This window comes from Gallinula chloropus, assembly GCF_964237585.1.
Source record: "Gallinula chloropus genome assembly, chromosome: 1".
Taxonomy (NCBI): Eukaryota; Metazoa; Chordata; class Aves; order Gruiformes; family Rallidae; genus Gallinula; species Gallinula chloropus.
In genome coordinates, this window is record NC_140085.1 from 28,338,183 (window position 1) to 28,352,697 (window position 14,515).

The window sequence follows — 14,515 nt, forward strand, 5'->3', positions numbered from 1 at the left end:
TGCTATAGACACTGCAACTACCTAGCAACAACTAAACATCAGTGTGTTATCAACATTATTCTAACACTAAATCCAACAGCTACTAGGAAGAAAATTAACTCTTGACTCCACTGAAACCAGGTTAGTTTTAAATAACTTGAACAAGATACTCATCACTGATGTGGATGGGGGACAGAGCATACCATACCCTCTGCAAGTTTCCTGCTGATACAAAACTAGGAGAAGTGGCTGACATACCAGAAAGCTGCACTGCCATACAGTGAGAACTGGACAGGCTGGAGGGTTGGGCATAGAGGAGCCTTATGAAACTCAACAAGAGCAAGTGCAGGGTCCTGTACCTCAGGAGGAATAACCCCAGCACGAGTACAGATTAGGGATTGACCTGGGAAGAAGGTCTTCAGAGAAGGACCGCAGAGTCCTGGTGGACAACAAGCTCTCCATGAGCTAGCAATGTGCCCTTATGGCCCAGAAGGCCAGCAGCATCCTGGGGTATGTTGAGAAGACTGTGGCCAGCAGGTTGAAGGAGGTTGTCCTCCCCCTCTGCTCTGCCCTTGTGAGGCCACATGTAGAGTTCTGTGTCCAGTTCTGGGCTCCCCAGTTCAAAAAACAGGGAACTGCTGGACAAAGTCTGTAAGAGGGCTATGAGATGATGGGTCAACTGGACCATCTCCCTTATGAGGAAAGGCTAAGAGAGCTTGGGTCTCTCTAGCCTGGAAAATACCAAGAGAGGATGGATCTTACTTTTAATTAAAAGTGGGAGTCAAGAGGATGCAGCCAGACTCTTTGCAGTGTTGTCCAGTGATAGGACCAGGAACAAATGGCACAACCTGGAGCTGCAGAAACTGCCATCCCAATATGAGGAAAATTATCTTGTTTCCGGGGGTGACAGAGCACTGGGACAGGCTGCCCAGAGAGGTTGTAGAGTCTCCTTCTCTGGAGATATTCAAAACCCACCTGGACACAATCTTGTGCAACTGCTGTAGATGATCCTGCTTTAGCAAGGAGTTGGCCTAGATGATCTTCAGTGGTTCCTTCCAACCCCTGCTGTTCTGTGATTCTGTAAACCTAAGGTCAAATAATGCTGTTGAGAATCTAGTCACAAGGTATTTCTCTGCACAGTGGAAACTGTATCCATTACTTCTGTTAGCATAAGCTTTTAGGAACAAGTTGTATTGAATGCTTATGACTTTAAATTTTTTGTAGTATTTGGTATTTCTTACTAAAGTGAACTCAAAAGAACTTAACCTAGTAGCCTCTAAGATAAAAAGTTTTGTGACTGTTATTGGATATACCTAGAAAAAAAATCACAAAAATAGAAAATGCAAATTGTTCAGGTTTTTTAAATCTGATTTCATAGTTCTGAGGATTTGGTAGCTTTAGACTGTTTGAATATGTTGCACTATTAGTCATAAGAAGTTTTAAAGATGCAAACCTTGGGATTTTTTTCTGTGGTGTTGAGGTCTTCTGCATAGTGAAACAGTTTACAAATATTTGCTCTTTCAATGACATATTGTAACCTTTTTTCAAGGTAGTATTGGTTATTCAGGGATCTGTTCACCACAGGTTGGAAATACGTTGTATAACATTTTGGAGAGAGCCTGGTGAGGCTGTGATTCCCTTGCAATACAACTAGCCTTACTAAAGGTAGTTGCCTGGTGTTACTTTACTGATTTTTTTTTTTTTTAAAAAGGGGGAAAAAATCACCCAGAGAAGAGCTGACTTCAAGCCTTCTGGCTATCAGCTTTTTCCCTAGAAGAAAAGCATGGAAGGCAGAGACAGTTTACCCTACAGAACTGTGCCTAAAGCAGCTTGGCAACTTTGGTCTTTTGGTATTAAGAGCCAGTGAAAGGCAAAGGGTGTATTAGGCATTTGAAGATGAGGAGGAGGGTGCAGTGCCTTGCCTGATTAATTTAGGTTTCCACTGAGCTACAGCTGAAGAATATTTGTCAGGAGAGAACCAGTGTCTTGCTTTGTATTCTTGCACCACTATAATTTGGAATTTTACCTAGCTGTGCTATGGTGGTGCAAAAAGGATACAGCATTCAGAAATAGTAGATTTAGTCTTTATTTTAAGAACTGTCCAGAAAGCGAATATAAAAAAAAAAAAATTATTGTGGCATTCTTCACTTCAGGTAGGGTTTTCTTGGGGATGTGTGTTCTTTAAAAACGCTTAAAGCTTTGAAGAGGCCTGCTGTCCTGAGGCAAAGGTTAAATGTATGACTGTAATTGCCCAGGCCTATATTAGAAGATGAAAAGAGCAGTCCTGGAAATGTGAACTAGGGTGCTGCTTTCTTTTTTTTTTTCTCCCCCTCCAAGTTGTAACTCCAGAGCATTTGAGGTTAATCTAAATTGTCTGCTTCTTTCTGCATCTTTCTTTGTACTGGAAATGGCAGTCATCTGATCTTCACTGAGCTGTTTCAGTTAGTGGTGTTGGCAAAAAGTGATTAATCTTGTTTCATTTGTTCTTTATGTACCATTGGTGTACTGCCAGTCTAACTGCCTGAGCAGCTCACAGCAAGGTCGTCTAAGTATAACTGTGGGACAAGAGGCATCACAGCTGTGTGGCAGAAATATGTGGGAGTTCTGGTATGTCTGTCACAACACTTCTAACCCAGGCTTGATTGGTTGTTGCCTCTCAATTACTGAAAATTGCTTGCAAATGACAAATGATGATTTTCATTACAATTGAAATGATTTTTTTGAAGTACAGGAGCCAAAGTTTTGAGATCTGCATGCTATGACCAGGGAGATGTAAATACACCACAGATGCTTGTGTTAGTCACCCTAATAAAATAACTTGAATTTTAGGTGATTTTGATTTTAAAGGAGTTAGAGCAACTGTATAAATATAAAGCATCATATTAAGGCCCTTAGGAATAGGTAACTAGGACGGTGTGTGCCTTGCTCGTTATGGGAATTGTTATGGGCTCTGAATTAAAACAATGGGTACTGGTTATGGATCTTGAGTCAAAACAATTGATACTAGGGAAGACTTGTTTTGGTTTTGGAAGGTCAGCCAAAGATGAAGTGAGCATGTGCAAGGATGGTGTTCAGTCAGTGGACACAGTGAGGAAGACTGACTATGACCATCCTGCGTAACGTAACTACTGATGCGTTGGGGGCATTGGTGTATGATAATGACTTCCAAGAAATAATATAAATATGCTAATCATTACCCTCCCCTCTTTGTATTCGAAGCCATCAGTAAAGTTAACCAATGTTTTCTGTAGAATAAGAATATAGGTAAGGTGATGTAACTGAAAGCCAATCATTGTAAAGGTCAAATTAAGAAGTGAGCATTATATGCGGTTTTGAACAATGACTGCTAAAAAAAGGGTGTAAATATGTTGTGCTTTGTACCTGTGGGTGAACACATCTTTGGTGGAGCTACTCCCTGTATTTCCCAGCGCTGGAATAAAGAAGTGCCTGCTTATCTGCTCTGTGTAGATAAGTTCTTCATGATTGCAACTGCTAACACTTGAGAATAGGTTGAAAATATTCAAGTACCTTTCATGTTACATTATCAAGAATGGGCACTCTGTCTTGTAGTGGAGATACACAAATGCTTAGGTTTTTTCTTAAAATATGGAAAAGGAGTTAACTTTTTTCTTCTAGTAAATATATACTTGGTTATATCTGTCTCAGACTTTTTCTTCTTGCTATATAACTTTTTTCATTCTCCCCCCAGCTTCCAAAACACAAGTCTGTTGTGGTTACACTAAATGACTCGGATGATAGTGAGTCTGATGGAGAGCCGTCTAACTCAACTAACAGTGTATTTGGAGGACTAGAATCTATGATAAAAGAAGCAAGGAGAAACGTTGAGGTAAACACTGACAGCATGGAATAGGTTATTTTGTGGTGATTGTGCTTTGTATGTGGAAATTGCACCTTTAGAATTTGGTTGAGAGATCATGGATTACATCAGAAATGGACAAGAGTGAGTACATTATTCCTGTCTGGACCATTGCGCAGTAATTTGGATTGAACAAGCTAATAATTTTGATATTTGGTTAAGATTGTACCCTAAAGTTAGAAATGAAAAAAAATTATTTCTATGTGTCAGTTAAAATTTAATGTATATTTAATGATTTGCAAGAAAAAGAAAATTGGCCTAATCTTGTGAGCCTTTTACATCTTTAAGTTTGTGCTGAAATCCCTCTTAAAAATAGTGAATAGCTGTGTCTTAAACTGGTGTGACTAGTATTGACTTGAACTTCTTTATACAGGCCTCAAAAATCAAAGCCCCTCCAAAATCGGAGAAAGAGAATGATCCAATGAGAACTCCAGAGGCTCTTCCAGAAGATAAGAAGATAGAATACAGACTCCTAAAAGAAGAGATTGCCAGGTACAGCTGTGTATAGTTGCTAAAATACACATTCTTAATAGCCCTTCTGTCTATTTTTGTAACTGGAGAGAAAATCTGAATTTGAAAACTTTGTGATTACCTTTGGGTTTTTTCTCTCTCAATTTTTAATCAGATAACATAGCAGTCTAAAAGTAATTGAATTTGAGCTGACAGTAGTTGATTGCAGTTGTGGAAAGTTCTTTTAAGTTGAGATCTTTTCCTGCTACATTTGGGAAGATTTTAAAATTATTGGGAGTGTACAACAAAATGAACATTGAAGCTACTGAACATCTCTGGTTTTAACATCTATGTTTTAGTCGTGAGAAGCAACGTTTAATTAAATCTGATCCGCTGAAGAACAATTCATCCCCCACAAATTCTGATGGTGAAGTTGATGGCATTGGGAGAATAGCAGTAGTAACAAAACAAATTACAGAGGCAGAAGCAAAGCTCAAGAAAAACGGGTAGGTATTTCACTGTCAGAAGACTGAGCTTGTTTGCCTAGAAACATTAATTCAGTAAATAATCTTTTTGAGCATGTAGCGCTTACAACACGTTTTTTTTTTTCTGCCCTGAACTATTCAGGCTTGAATTCTATTGCCATGTGATCTGTTCTCAGTAGTGCTTATGTTCAGTGACTAGAACATCATCTGTACCACCTCATAACTCTGAAATATGAAAAAATGAGTGTGCTATTCACTACTCAGTAAACATTGAGGGTAGCCTGTTTTGATGGGATATGTCTGATACTCTGCAGTAACGTTCACATGGCATCCTGTTTAAAGCTTTTCCTGTGTGCCTTTTCTCATGTGGCATGCCTCCTCAGTGTTTCTCAGTCTTCTTTCAAGATACTGTGGAAAATATAAGTGCTTTGCATCTTTCTTGTCTGCTTCAGTTGCCACTTGATTATTTGTGTGTTCTTGTGAGCAGACTGGTTGGTGGTCAGACATCAGTTGAAGGACATTCTTCCCCCCTCCCTTTATTCACATGCATATGTATAAGCCTTTATCTTGCTTCCTCTAATGTATAGCTTTTTATATTTAATTACTCTGCTATTGTGCCGTAGTACTACAGCTTCTAGTCTGCTACTGTGTGTATGTGACCTAAGGAAGAATGGGACTGTTAGCTAACAGAAAGCAAGAAGGCATGTGTTTTGGATGTCTTAACATTAAAAACAGGATTAAAGATAGACTGTTTGGTTACATTCCCCTATGTTCATAATGAGAGTGCTTTAAACTGGCGTGCTAAACTGAGGATACTGAAATCTGCTGTATGAACTAACAGTATTTATTGTCTTGTGGATGTTAAAGCTATCTGAAGAAACTTAAAATGTTGTTGAAGTGTGAAAGAGACGGGTTCTTAAATAACTAGCGTCTCAGAAGTGGCTATAGCTCTGAGAAGCTTCCCGTTGGAAAAACATTATGTGGCTTTTCTACTTTTAGACTTCTGTTAATGAAGGATGAATCTGTCTTGAAAAACTTGTTGCAACAAGAGGCCAAGAAGAGAGAGAATGTTAGAATTGCTGAAAATAAAATTAACAAACTGGCTGAACAGCTACAAGCAACAGAGAAGATCTTGAATCTTAACAAGATGTTCCTCAAGAAGCTTCAGGAACAAGTAAATTTAATTTTGAAATATTTCTATTTCCTAGAGTTGAAATCTTGAAATGGGAAGCCTGATTTCTGGAGTCAGTAAGCTTCCTCTCAATAAATTACTCATTCCCATGACTAGATTTTATTACGCAGTTGTATCTGAAAAATTTGCGTCTTACTGTAGTATTTCTTTTTTCAGATCCATAAAGTTCAACAACGAGTTACAGTAAAAAAGGCTCTGGCATTAAAATATGGTGAAGAACTTGCTAGAGCAAAAGCAGTGGCAAGTAAGGAAATTGGGAAACGAAAACTGGAGCAAGATCATCTTGGAGTAAGTCTGCATGCTTTTAAACCATGTGTACTTGAAAAGCAGTAGCAATTTTGATTAGGAATCTAGTTCAAATGGGATTTCAGGAAAAAAAATCAAAACACTGTAGGAAGTGTTCTTAGTGGTTTCCTATATTTCTGAAAAATCAACAGAAAAAGTATTAGTTATTTTAAAAAAGTCACTGTTTAAAGGATACATTTCTGTACCAGAGGAATGTCGTTAATAGATAAATGATAAGAGGAACCATGTGTCTGCAAAGGAAGGAAGGACTCTACTGTCTGTAGACATCAGTGGTCTTGTTACAGCTGTCTAGCAAAGATGCTGAAGAGGGAGTCTGGTTGTCTCTTGGAAAATAAAATAGAGAAAAGGCTAAAACATTTCTGTAAACTTTTTTGTTCCCCTCCCCCCAGCAGCACCATATATACTTGTTTTATACCTTTTAAATGTAGCCAAAACTTCTGTTGAAGCCCCATACGTGATGTAGTGAGACTTCTATCAAAATTCTTACAAAACTGCCAATGTAGTTGTGGCAAATTCTACTGTGGTTTTCCTGCTGTTTGCTGAAATTTTCTGGCGAGAGTTTAAAATACATCTTTTATGAACTCTGAATTAAGTATCTTTCCCATGTTTCATTTACTTCCTGTCAATAGATCAGTAAATGTGAAAATGAAATAAAGGGAATTTTTTTCTTTTCAGCCAAGCAAAATGTTGAAATTGGAGAACTCCCCTGCATCAAGTCCAAAAAAGCATTCAGCAGAATTGATTGCACTAGAGAAAAAGAGACTGCAGCAACTAGAGTATGAATATGCTCTAAAGATTCAGAAATTGAAAGAGGCCCGTGCACTTCAAACCAAGGAACAATCGAGCATTGCACCTCATGCAGAAGAGGAATCTGAGTTTTCATTACCTCAGCCATCGCTTCATGATCTTACACAGGACAAATTATCTTTGGACAGTGAAGAAAATTACTTTGATGATGAAGTTCTGTCTAACTCAAACCGAGAACGAAGGAGGTCTTTCAGAGAATCTAATTCTTTCACTAAACCAAATCTTAAACACATGGACACGCCAAAACAAGAAACTATTAACAAACTTTCTAAAAAGTCATCAGAGGAGCCTGAGCTGTTCCTTGGGTTGAATATTGATGAACTGAAAAAACTTTATGCTAAAGCTGACAGCTTGAAAGAGCTGCTAGTGAAAAGTACTGCCTTCATAGTACCTAAGGAAGATCTGTTGTGTGGTCAGGTATATGCTTTAAAACTAAATATGAAGGAATATGAAGGGTGCCTTTGTTAGGTGGTATTGCAATTGCTGTATATCTGTTTGTCTGTTTCCTAGGAAATTTCAGTGGACATGGATTTTGTTACATCGCAAAATAAGCAAACAGAAGTGAAACCATTTCCGTTTGGACCATATCGTAGTCCTCTTCTAGTATTTAAGTCCTACAGGTATGAAGACCTTTGATTTCTCTTTTGACTTCTGTGTACATGTTATTGTTTAAGTATTCTTGATGGATTTTTCCTTGTTACCCAGGTGTGTATAGGGTAAAGAGTTGCAGCAAGAAACTTGACTATACTGAAGCAATTCTGTCTAGTTTATAGAACGTAATGACTTTACTTTTTCTGCTATCCAAGAGTCCCTTGCTTTTGTACAATATGCTGCTTTTCTATGGTATTGTGTACTGTTCCCTGCAGCTGGTGGTTGTTTAGTATAGCTGAATTAAAAAGTTACACATTTGAAAACAGGATATTCATATCTAATAAGAAGCAATGTAAAATTGAGGAAGAAATTAACAGCAGTGTATTTCAATTACACAGTCTTTAAACTTGGCTAGGATTTACATTGTCTGAGTCAAGATTGAGCCAGCCACCTATTTTTGGATTCCTGCTCAGTGGAAAGAGGCATGACCGCAGTGATTCATCTTGATTTAAAGTAGGCACCTGTGAGTGTAATCAACTTGACACATCTGCCTTTTGTAACTAAAGGGAGCTTTGTACCTACATGTAGAATCTTGGAAAACAAAAGTTGGGAATTGAAACTGGAGCAGTTGAATCCTACTATATGTTCAGGTTTTTTATTTCTGTATTCAAGTAGCAAGGGATGGAGGATGCTGTCTTCACAGGAGCATTCTTTTTAACGCCTTGCAGAATATGGCTTTAGTTCTTCTCACTGTTTTCACCTTCCTCAACTGATAGATTAGCAATGCTTTTGGTTAGTGAGGTTATTTTAAAAAAATACCTTGTTTAGTAAAAGCAGTGTCTTCCCTTATACGCTTTGTCACAATAATTCTCTGTTTCTTTTCAGGTTTAGTCCATATTTTCGAACCAAGGAAAAACTGTACCTCAGTTCAGTAACATACAGCAATATGATCGAGCCAAAACAGTGTTTCTGCCGGTTTGATTTAACAGGCACATGCAACGATGATGACTGTCAGTGGTGAGTTCTTTGTAGTTTTGTTTGCTTGAACTAAACCTCTCTTCTATATGTCTGACTCCAAAGCTAAAACAGGCATACTTGTCACCTCTTTAAAAAGTCTGGATTTATGATTCTATGCACAAGATCTTGAAAAAAGTTATTTTTTACCCGATTGCAGATACTTGGTTGGCAGGAAAAAATACCCACTTTCATCCAGGCCGTGAAGGAAGGAGGCTGTTTAGATGTATATTTAGGAAAGTAGTATAGACCTAGAGAATACTTCACCTTTGGTTTGCCCTATAACTTAGATGGGACTGCTCTTGCTTTCTAGCTTTTGCATAACTTCAGACCATTATGGAGCCTCAGGTTGTAGTTAATACTTTTAAGCACAGTAGTGATGAATAATGCTGCTAACCAAATTAAAGCATATACCAAATACTGTGTAGTTACGGAAATAAGAAATGAAACAACAAACAAACAAAAACCAACCTCATGTCTGCAGTAGTACTGGAATTCTAGTTTTCTGGGAAAATAGTGACTAAGTTTGCTTCTAACAAACTATATTAACAGTAGCTTGCACTATTGCATTATTGTGCAATAGAGTTTAAAAGTTGGTACAGGAACAAATGAATATGAATTGGTCAAGAATAAACTTGAGAACTACTGGAAAAATGTAACAGGGGTGAACTTCAGCGCACTCTCTAATTCCTCACCTCCTGCCCCCCACCCACCTTTTTTGGTGACACAGTTCTTGATCAGCTTTTAGCTGTTACCATCAAACTGTAGCTTGATTCTTTTAAATACAAAGTGATATCTAATTCTTAATGTCTTGTTTTAACTGGAAAGTTCTCAATATTGTGTTTTGTGTTAGTACAGATCAAATGTGTAGGGCTTTATTTTAAAGAGTAAGACTATAGTAAATTAATGAAAATTAGCCTTAAGATACTGTTACAGGCTTAAGTTTATAGAAGACCTAGACTCATTTGACAGAAATTTTGAAGCAGGGCAAGGCATAAAGAAAATGAAAGCACTATAGCCTAGTATGTACTAAAACCAACTTTAAAGTTCCAAGTCTTATTTATCACAGCAGCAGTTTAATACATTAATTGCTTATTTGTTTGTTTTAGGCAGCACATGAAAGATTGCACTCTTAATCGTAAGCAGCTGTTTCAGGATATTCTGTCTTACAATTTGGAACTGATTGGCTGTTCAGAAAAAAGCACTGATGAGGAAATCAGCACTGCCACAGGTTTTTAAGAATCTTTTTCTTCACTTTTTTTATATGAAGATTAATTTCCGAAAGGAATGGATTCCATTAAAAATTCTGGGTGCAAGGACTGATGTAAAGCACTGTATAAGATAAAGCTGTGAAAAAATGTTTCTGCAGTTGGCTAATTCAGCCCTTCGTGGTAGGTAGCTGTCTTTATAGAAACAGAAATTCATTGTTCTGTGGATCATTTACTGAAGACCCCCAAACAAAATAATAAAAAAGCTATTGCTGGGATTCAGGGTTTTGAGGAGCAATAGGCATGGAATGTATTCCTCTCCCCTTCCTTGCTTTTTGTAATTGCTAGCCTGCTATTTCAGTGGAGCGGGAATTTTGTAACAGGGTGTTCCTATATATAGGCAAGTTGCTGAACAGAACTTTCTCAGTTTTTAGTTTCCTTGCTATAGTATGTTAAATTACCGTACCTCTTGGTGCATTCATATTTCATGAATTCTGCATAGGTTGTCCTAAACTGCTGCTATGTTACGTATGCATATGTACATGTGTTTTCCTAACATAAAAATACTCTTGTTCCAGAAAAATACGTTGAAAAACTCTTTGGTATAAACAGAGATCGTATGTCAGTGGATCAGATGGCTGTTCTTCTGGCCAGCAATGTCAATGAGAGTAAAAGTCACAGTAAGTAACTTGGTAGATAATTTTAAAAGTTTGTAAGTACCTTAATGGTTTTGTAAACATTTTTTCTTATTGCTTAGTTCATTTGTCTCAGTATTATTTATCCTGCTTATTGTAAATTTAAGACAATAGAGTTTAAGGTGGTAATGTAATAGTTTGAGTTGACTTTGGGAAAGTAACTTGCACACTTGAGAACAGTGTATTTTAAATAAGTAGTGTTGCAACTTATACACTGTTTCAGTCTAAAATACAAAAATATAAAAAATCTCTGCTACTCTGCTTGTTTACAGCACCTCCGTTTACAACATGGAAAGATAAAAGGAAATGGAAACCAAAGTACTGGAGAAAACCTCTGTTAGATAGTAGCAGCAGTGAAGAGGAGCAGTTTGGACCTATTAAATATGGTAATCTGGATGTGTGGCATCCATTGAAGAGAGACAACTGGGGGGAAAATACCTAACAACCTCCTAATTTTTGAAGTGGTTCTTAAGAAAACCCATGCTTTTAATAGCTCTATTGACTTTATAGATCCTGTGTGCAAACTTTCTTTTGAATAATTCTTTGGGTAAAATTTAATCTGAAATTGGATTTAGGGAAAAAAAATGCTATAATGTGTGACTGGAAGTTAACGTAGAATTTTCTACTTGTTCTTAAAGGGACCATAAGGAACTATTTTCTTAGAATGTTTCAGCGTTGCCCATAGACCATTAGGATGTGTTTTTTATTTCAATCTTTCCCCTCTCATAAGTAGAAATATGTTGTGTTCAGTTATCTTTAATTTGTGGGAAGTTAGCATTTGATGTTGAGGTAAGGACTTAAAAAACATTGTTGAATGGCATTTGAGATGTGGAATCTTGCTTGAGTGTCAGTAACCTAACAGGGGCATGTGACTTGTGCAGTGAAAAGCTTTAGGATTTGTAAGCAAATCCTGTGAAGAGGATTTTTAGAGGCTCAGAATTGAGAAATTTTTCTGTCAGATGTGGCTATTTCCTAATGCTGCCTAATGAATTGCATTAATTGGTGTCTGTTGATCAAAGCAGCCTTTTACTGCTGTTTATTTCTTGGCCTCACGAGGTGTAATCAGTTACCTAATTTGTTTCTGGGTACCTAAGCCAGCTCAGGTGACTGCTGCACTCACACACTGCTTCTTGTAAGACTTGTCCTCCATTGGTTCCTGCTACAGTAATTCCCATCCCATGCTGCTTGACTCATGGGTTACAGCAACTTAAAGATATTGCTATTAGTCTCCACCCCTGTTCCCTTTAGACCAGATTGTTTGGTTTAGTGTTGCAATGAACTCCTCTTATTACCCCTGCTCCAGCTGGACTTAGCCACAGGCTGCAGTCCCTTAGGGGTGTACCTGCTCCAAGAGCAGTCTGATCTATGAGCCTCAGTCTCTCCACAGGTGTACCTGCAGTGGCATACACTTACCCACAGTTGCTTTGAGGTGCACCTGTTCCAGGGTGGCCTTCGCAATGCCTTCAGAGATAAATCTGCTCCTGCTCCAGGGCTGGACCTGCTCTGTCATGGCTTTATCCATAGCCAGCATGCTTGGAGGTGCACCAGCATGATGCCACATACAGCCAGTGATGTTTCAAAGTGTCTGCTGCAGCATCCGCAGCCACAGATGCTTCGAGGTGTGCCTTCTCCATTGTGGCTTTATCCTTGAGCTACAATCCCCACAGAGCCGTGTCCGCTGTGGCACAGACATAGCCACAGCCACAGACCCTTTGAGATGTGCCTGCTCTGGTGTGGGCTTATTCACAGCCACAGATGCTTTGGGCTGTGCTGCTCCTGTGTGGGCTCATCCACAGGTCTCAGTCCCTTCAGCTCAAGTTCCAGCCTAAGGAGTGCTGCCCTGGCCATCTGACAGCCCAGGCACATCCCCATCGCTGTTACCAGAGCGCTCCCAGGCACGCAGAGATGATGAGGGAGTAGAGTGCTACAACGAGAAGTGCCAGCCAAGAGCAGCCCCTTATGACCCCTCGACTGCCATACAGTCAGGCAAGCAAGCCCTGTGGCCAGTGCAGGAGCCTGCCAGTTAATAACTAAACAGCAGTAAGGGCTGTGACATTGATCTGGCATGTTCCAGTCAAGCCTCTTGTCTCTCCATCCCTTTGAGCCCCTGTTGGGCGCCAAAGAGGACTGCTGTGGTTTAAACCTCAGCTGGCAGCTCAGCACCACGGAGCCACTCACTCCCTCTCCCCGGCAGGATGGGTGAGAGAATTAGAAGAGTTGAATGGAGAAGACTCATGGGTTGAGAGAGACATTTCCATAGGTAAAGCAAAAGGTGTGCTTGCAAGTAAAGCAAAACGAGGAATTAATTCACCACTTCCTATGACAGGCAGGTTTTCAGCCATCTCCAGGACATCAGGGCTCCACCATGCTTAGCGGTTACTTGGGAAGACAATGTCATCCCCTTCCTTCTCCCCTGCAGCTTTTAATGCTGAGCATCATGTGTCAGGGTGTTGGATATCCTTTTGGCCAGTTGGGGCCAGGTCTCCTGGCTCTGTCCTCTCCCAGTAAGTGTGCCCCTTCCTACTCACTGGTAGGTTGGCCCAGGAAGTGGAAGAGACCTTGACACTGTGTGAGCACTGTTTGACAGTAACAAGAACATCTCTATAATAACAATACTATTTTCACCACAGATCGAAAGTGGAGACCTGTACCAACTATTTTAAAGAACATAACTGTCCCAGTCAAAACCAGCACGAGACTACCCCATTCTAAGCATTAAAGGACATTGAAATGACCAGATCTTACTCTGGTCAATGCCTATGCTCGGAATTCATAAATACCCCCCTTTTGTATTAGTTCTAAACTTACCATTTGCTTTTTTTTAAAAGAAATCTATTTTGTTTTGTTTCTTTATTTGCAGCCCATCCTACAGAACATAAAAAGAGACTTCTGACTCTTGATGCTGTGGTGACTCCTGATGATGTCCGGTATTTCACAAGTGAGACTGATGACATTTCTAACTTAGAGGCAAGTGTCCAAGAAAACCCCAATGATGTACAGCTTTGGATTAAACTTGCATACAAATACTTGAATCAAAATGAAGGGTAAGTCTTCTCTATTTTAGATTTGATATTGTGCTTTTCACATGCTGCTATGAGCAAGTTTCCCCTCTCATGTTAAAAGAATTTGCTTTTAACAAAGCCACAAATAGTTAAAAGCAGTTTACAGATTAGCTTTTTCTTCTGCATGCAGTATAGTATGTCAGTAATAAATTACACTGACTGCTTATCTTTAGGTAGGTTCTGATTCAGAATAGATGTTGATGGAAAGTAGTGTGGGAGAAAGAATTGTGTTTGAAAAGTGCCCAACTTAATGGGTCCCTAAGATTACAGTGGAATGTTGTACTTCCAGCGATAAAGTAGTGGGCCAATAAACGCTCATCGGTTTCTCCCCTACAGAATGAATGCTTGGAATACTGATTGAAACTACTTTCATCAGAAAGCTTGCTTATTAAAGCAGTTCTGGTTCATGATTTTATCCCTGTAGAAATGATCCAGTTGAGCACTTCATTTCTTATTTTGCTATTTAACTTTGGGATTTGTAAGCTTGTCTAGTTTCTGTTCCTTTCAATTATTTCACAGGGAATTCAATAGGAATTCTGTCGTCATGATTTCATTCTATAGATTGACTTTGATCCGAGTGAGATACTGATTTAAGCAGTGGCGACAGGGAGGAAAGGGAATCTGGAGAGGAGCAGATCTCATTTGAAAGCTTTGTTTAAACTGTGACTAATGGAAAATGTAACAGAAACTCAGTTTAGCTGTATCAGTAGCTGCCTGAACACTAAAATGGGTAGGACTGGAAAGGCTAATAGTCAAAGAAAATACTACCAGTAAGTGAAAGGGTGTGAACACACTGTCTCAATTTAACGTATTTGGAAAAAAGGCAAAGAAAAGAAGGGATAAAACCTA

At 38.9% G+C, this 14,515-nt stretch overlaps 1 protein-coding gene across 1 annotated transcript in view; it reads left to right on the forward strand.

Moving 5' to 3' along the window:
• Nucleotides 1-14,515, forward strand: part of ZFC3H1 (zinc finger C3H1-type containing) — a 46,169-nt gene that overhangs the window by 16,355 nt on the left and 15,299 nt on the right. The window contains exons 10-21 of the mRNA XM_084276019.1: nt 3,689-3,826; nt 4,230-4,348; nt 4,666-4,812; nt 5,791-5,965; nt 6,140-6,271; nt 6,965-7,513; nt 7,607-7,716; nt 8,573-8,704; nt 9,811-9,932; nt 10,488-10,589; nt 10,877-10,990; nt 13,465-13,648. Coding sequence (XP_084132145.1) covers nt 3,689-3,826; nt 4,230-4,348; nt 4,666-4,812; nt 5,791-5,965; nt 6,140-6,271; nt 6,965-7,513; nt 7,607-7,716; nt 8,573-8,704; nt 9,811-9,932; nt 10,488-10,589; nt 10,877-10,990; nt 13,465-13,648 — 2,024 coding nt within the window. The remainder of the gene's footprint in view (nt 1-3,688; nt 3,827-4,229; nt 4,349-4,665; nt 4,813-5,790; nt 5,966-6,139; nt 6,272-6,964; nt 7,514-7,606; nt 7,717-8,572; nt 8,705-9,810; nt 9,933-10,487; nt 10,590-10,876; nt 10,991-13,464; nt 13,649-14,515) is intronic.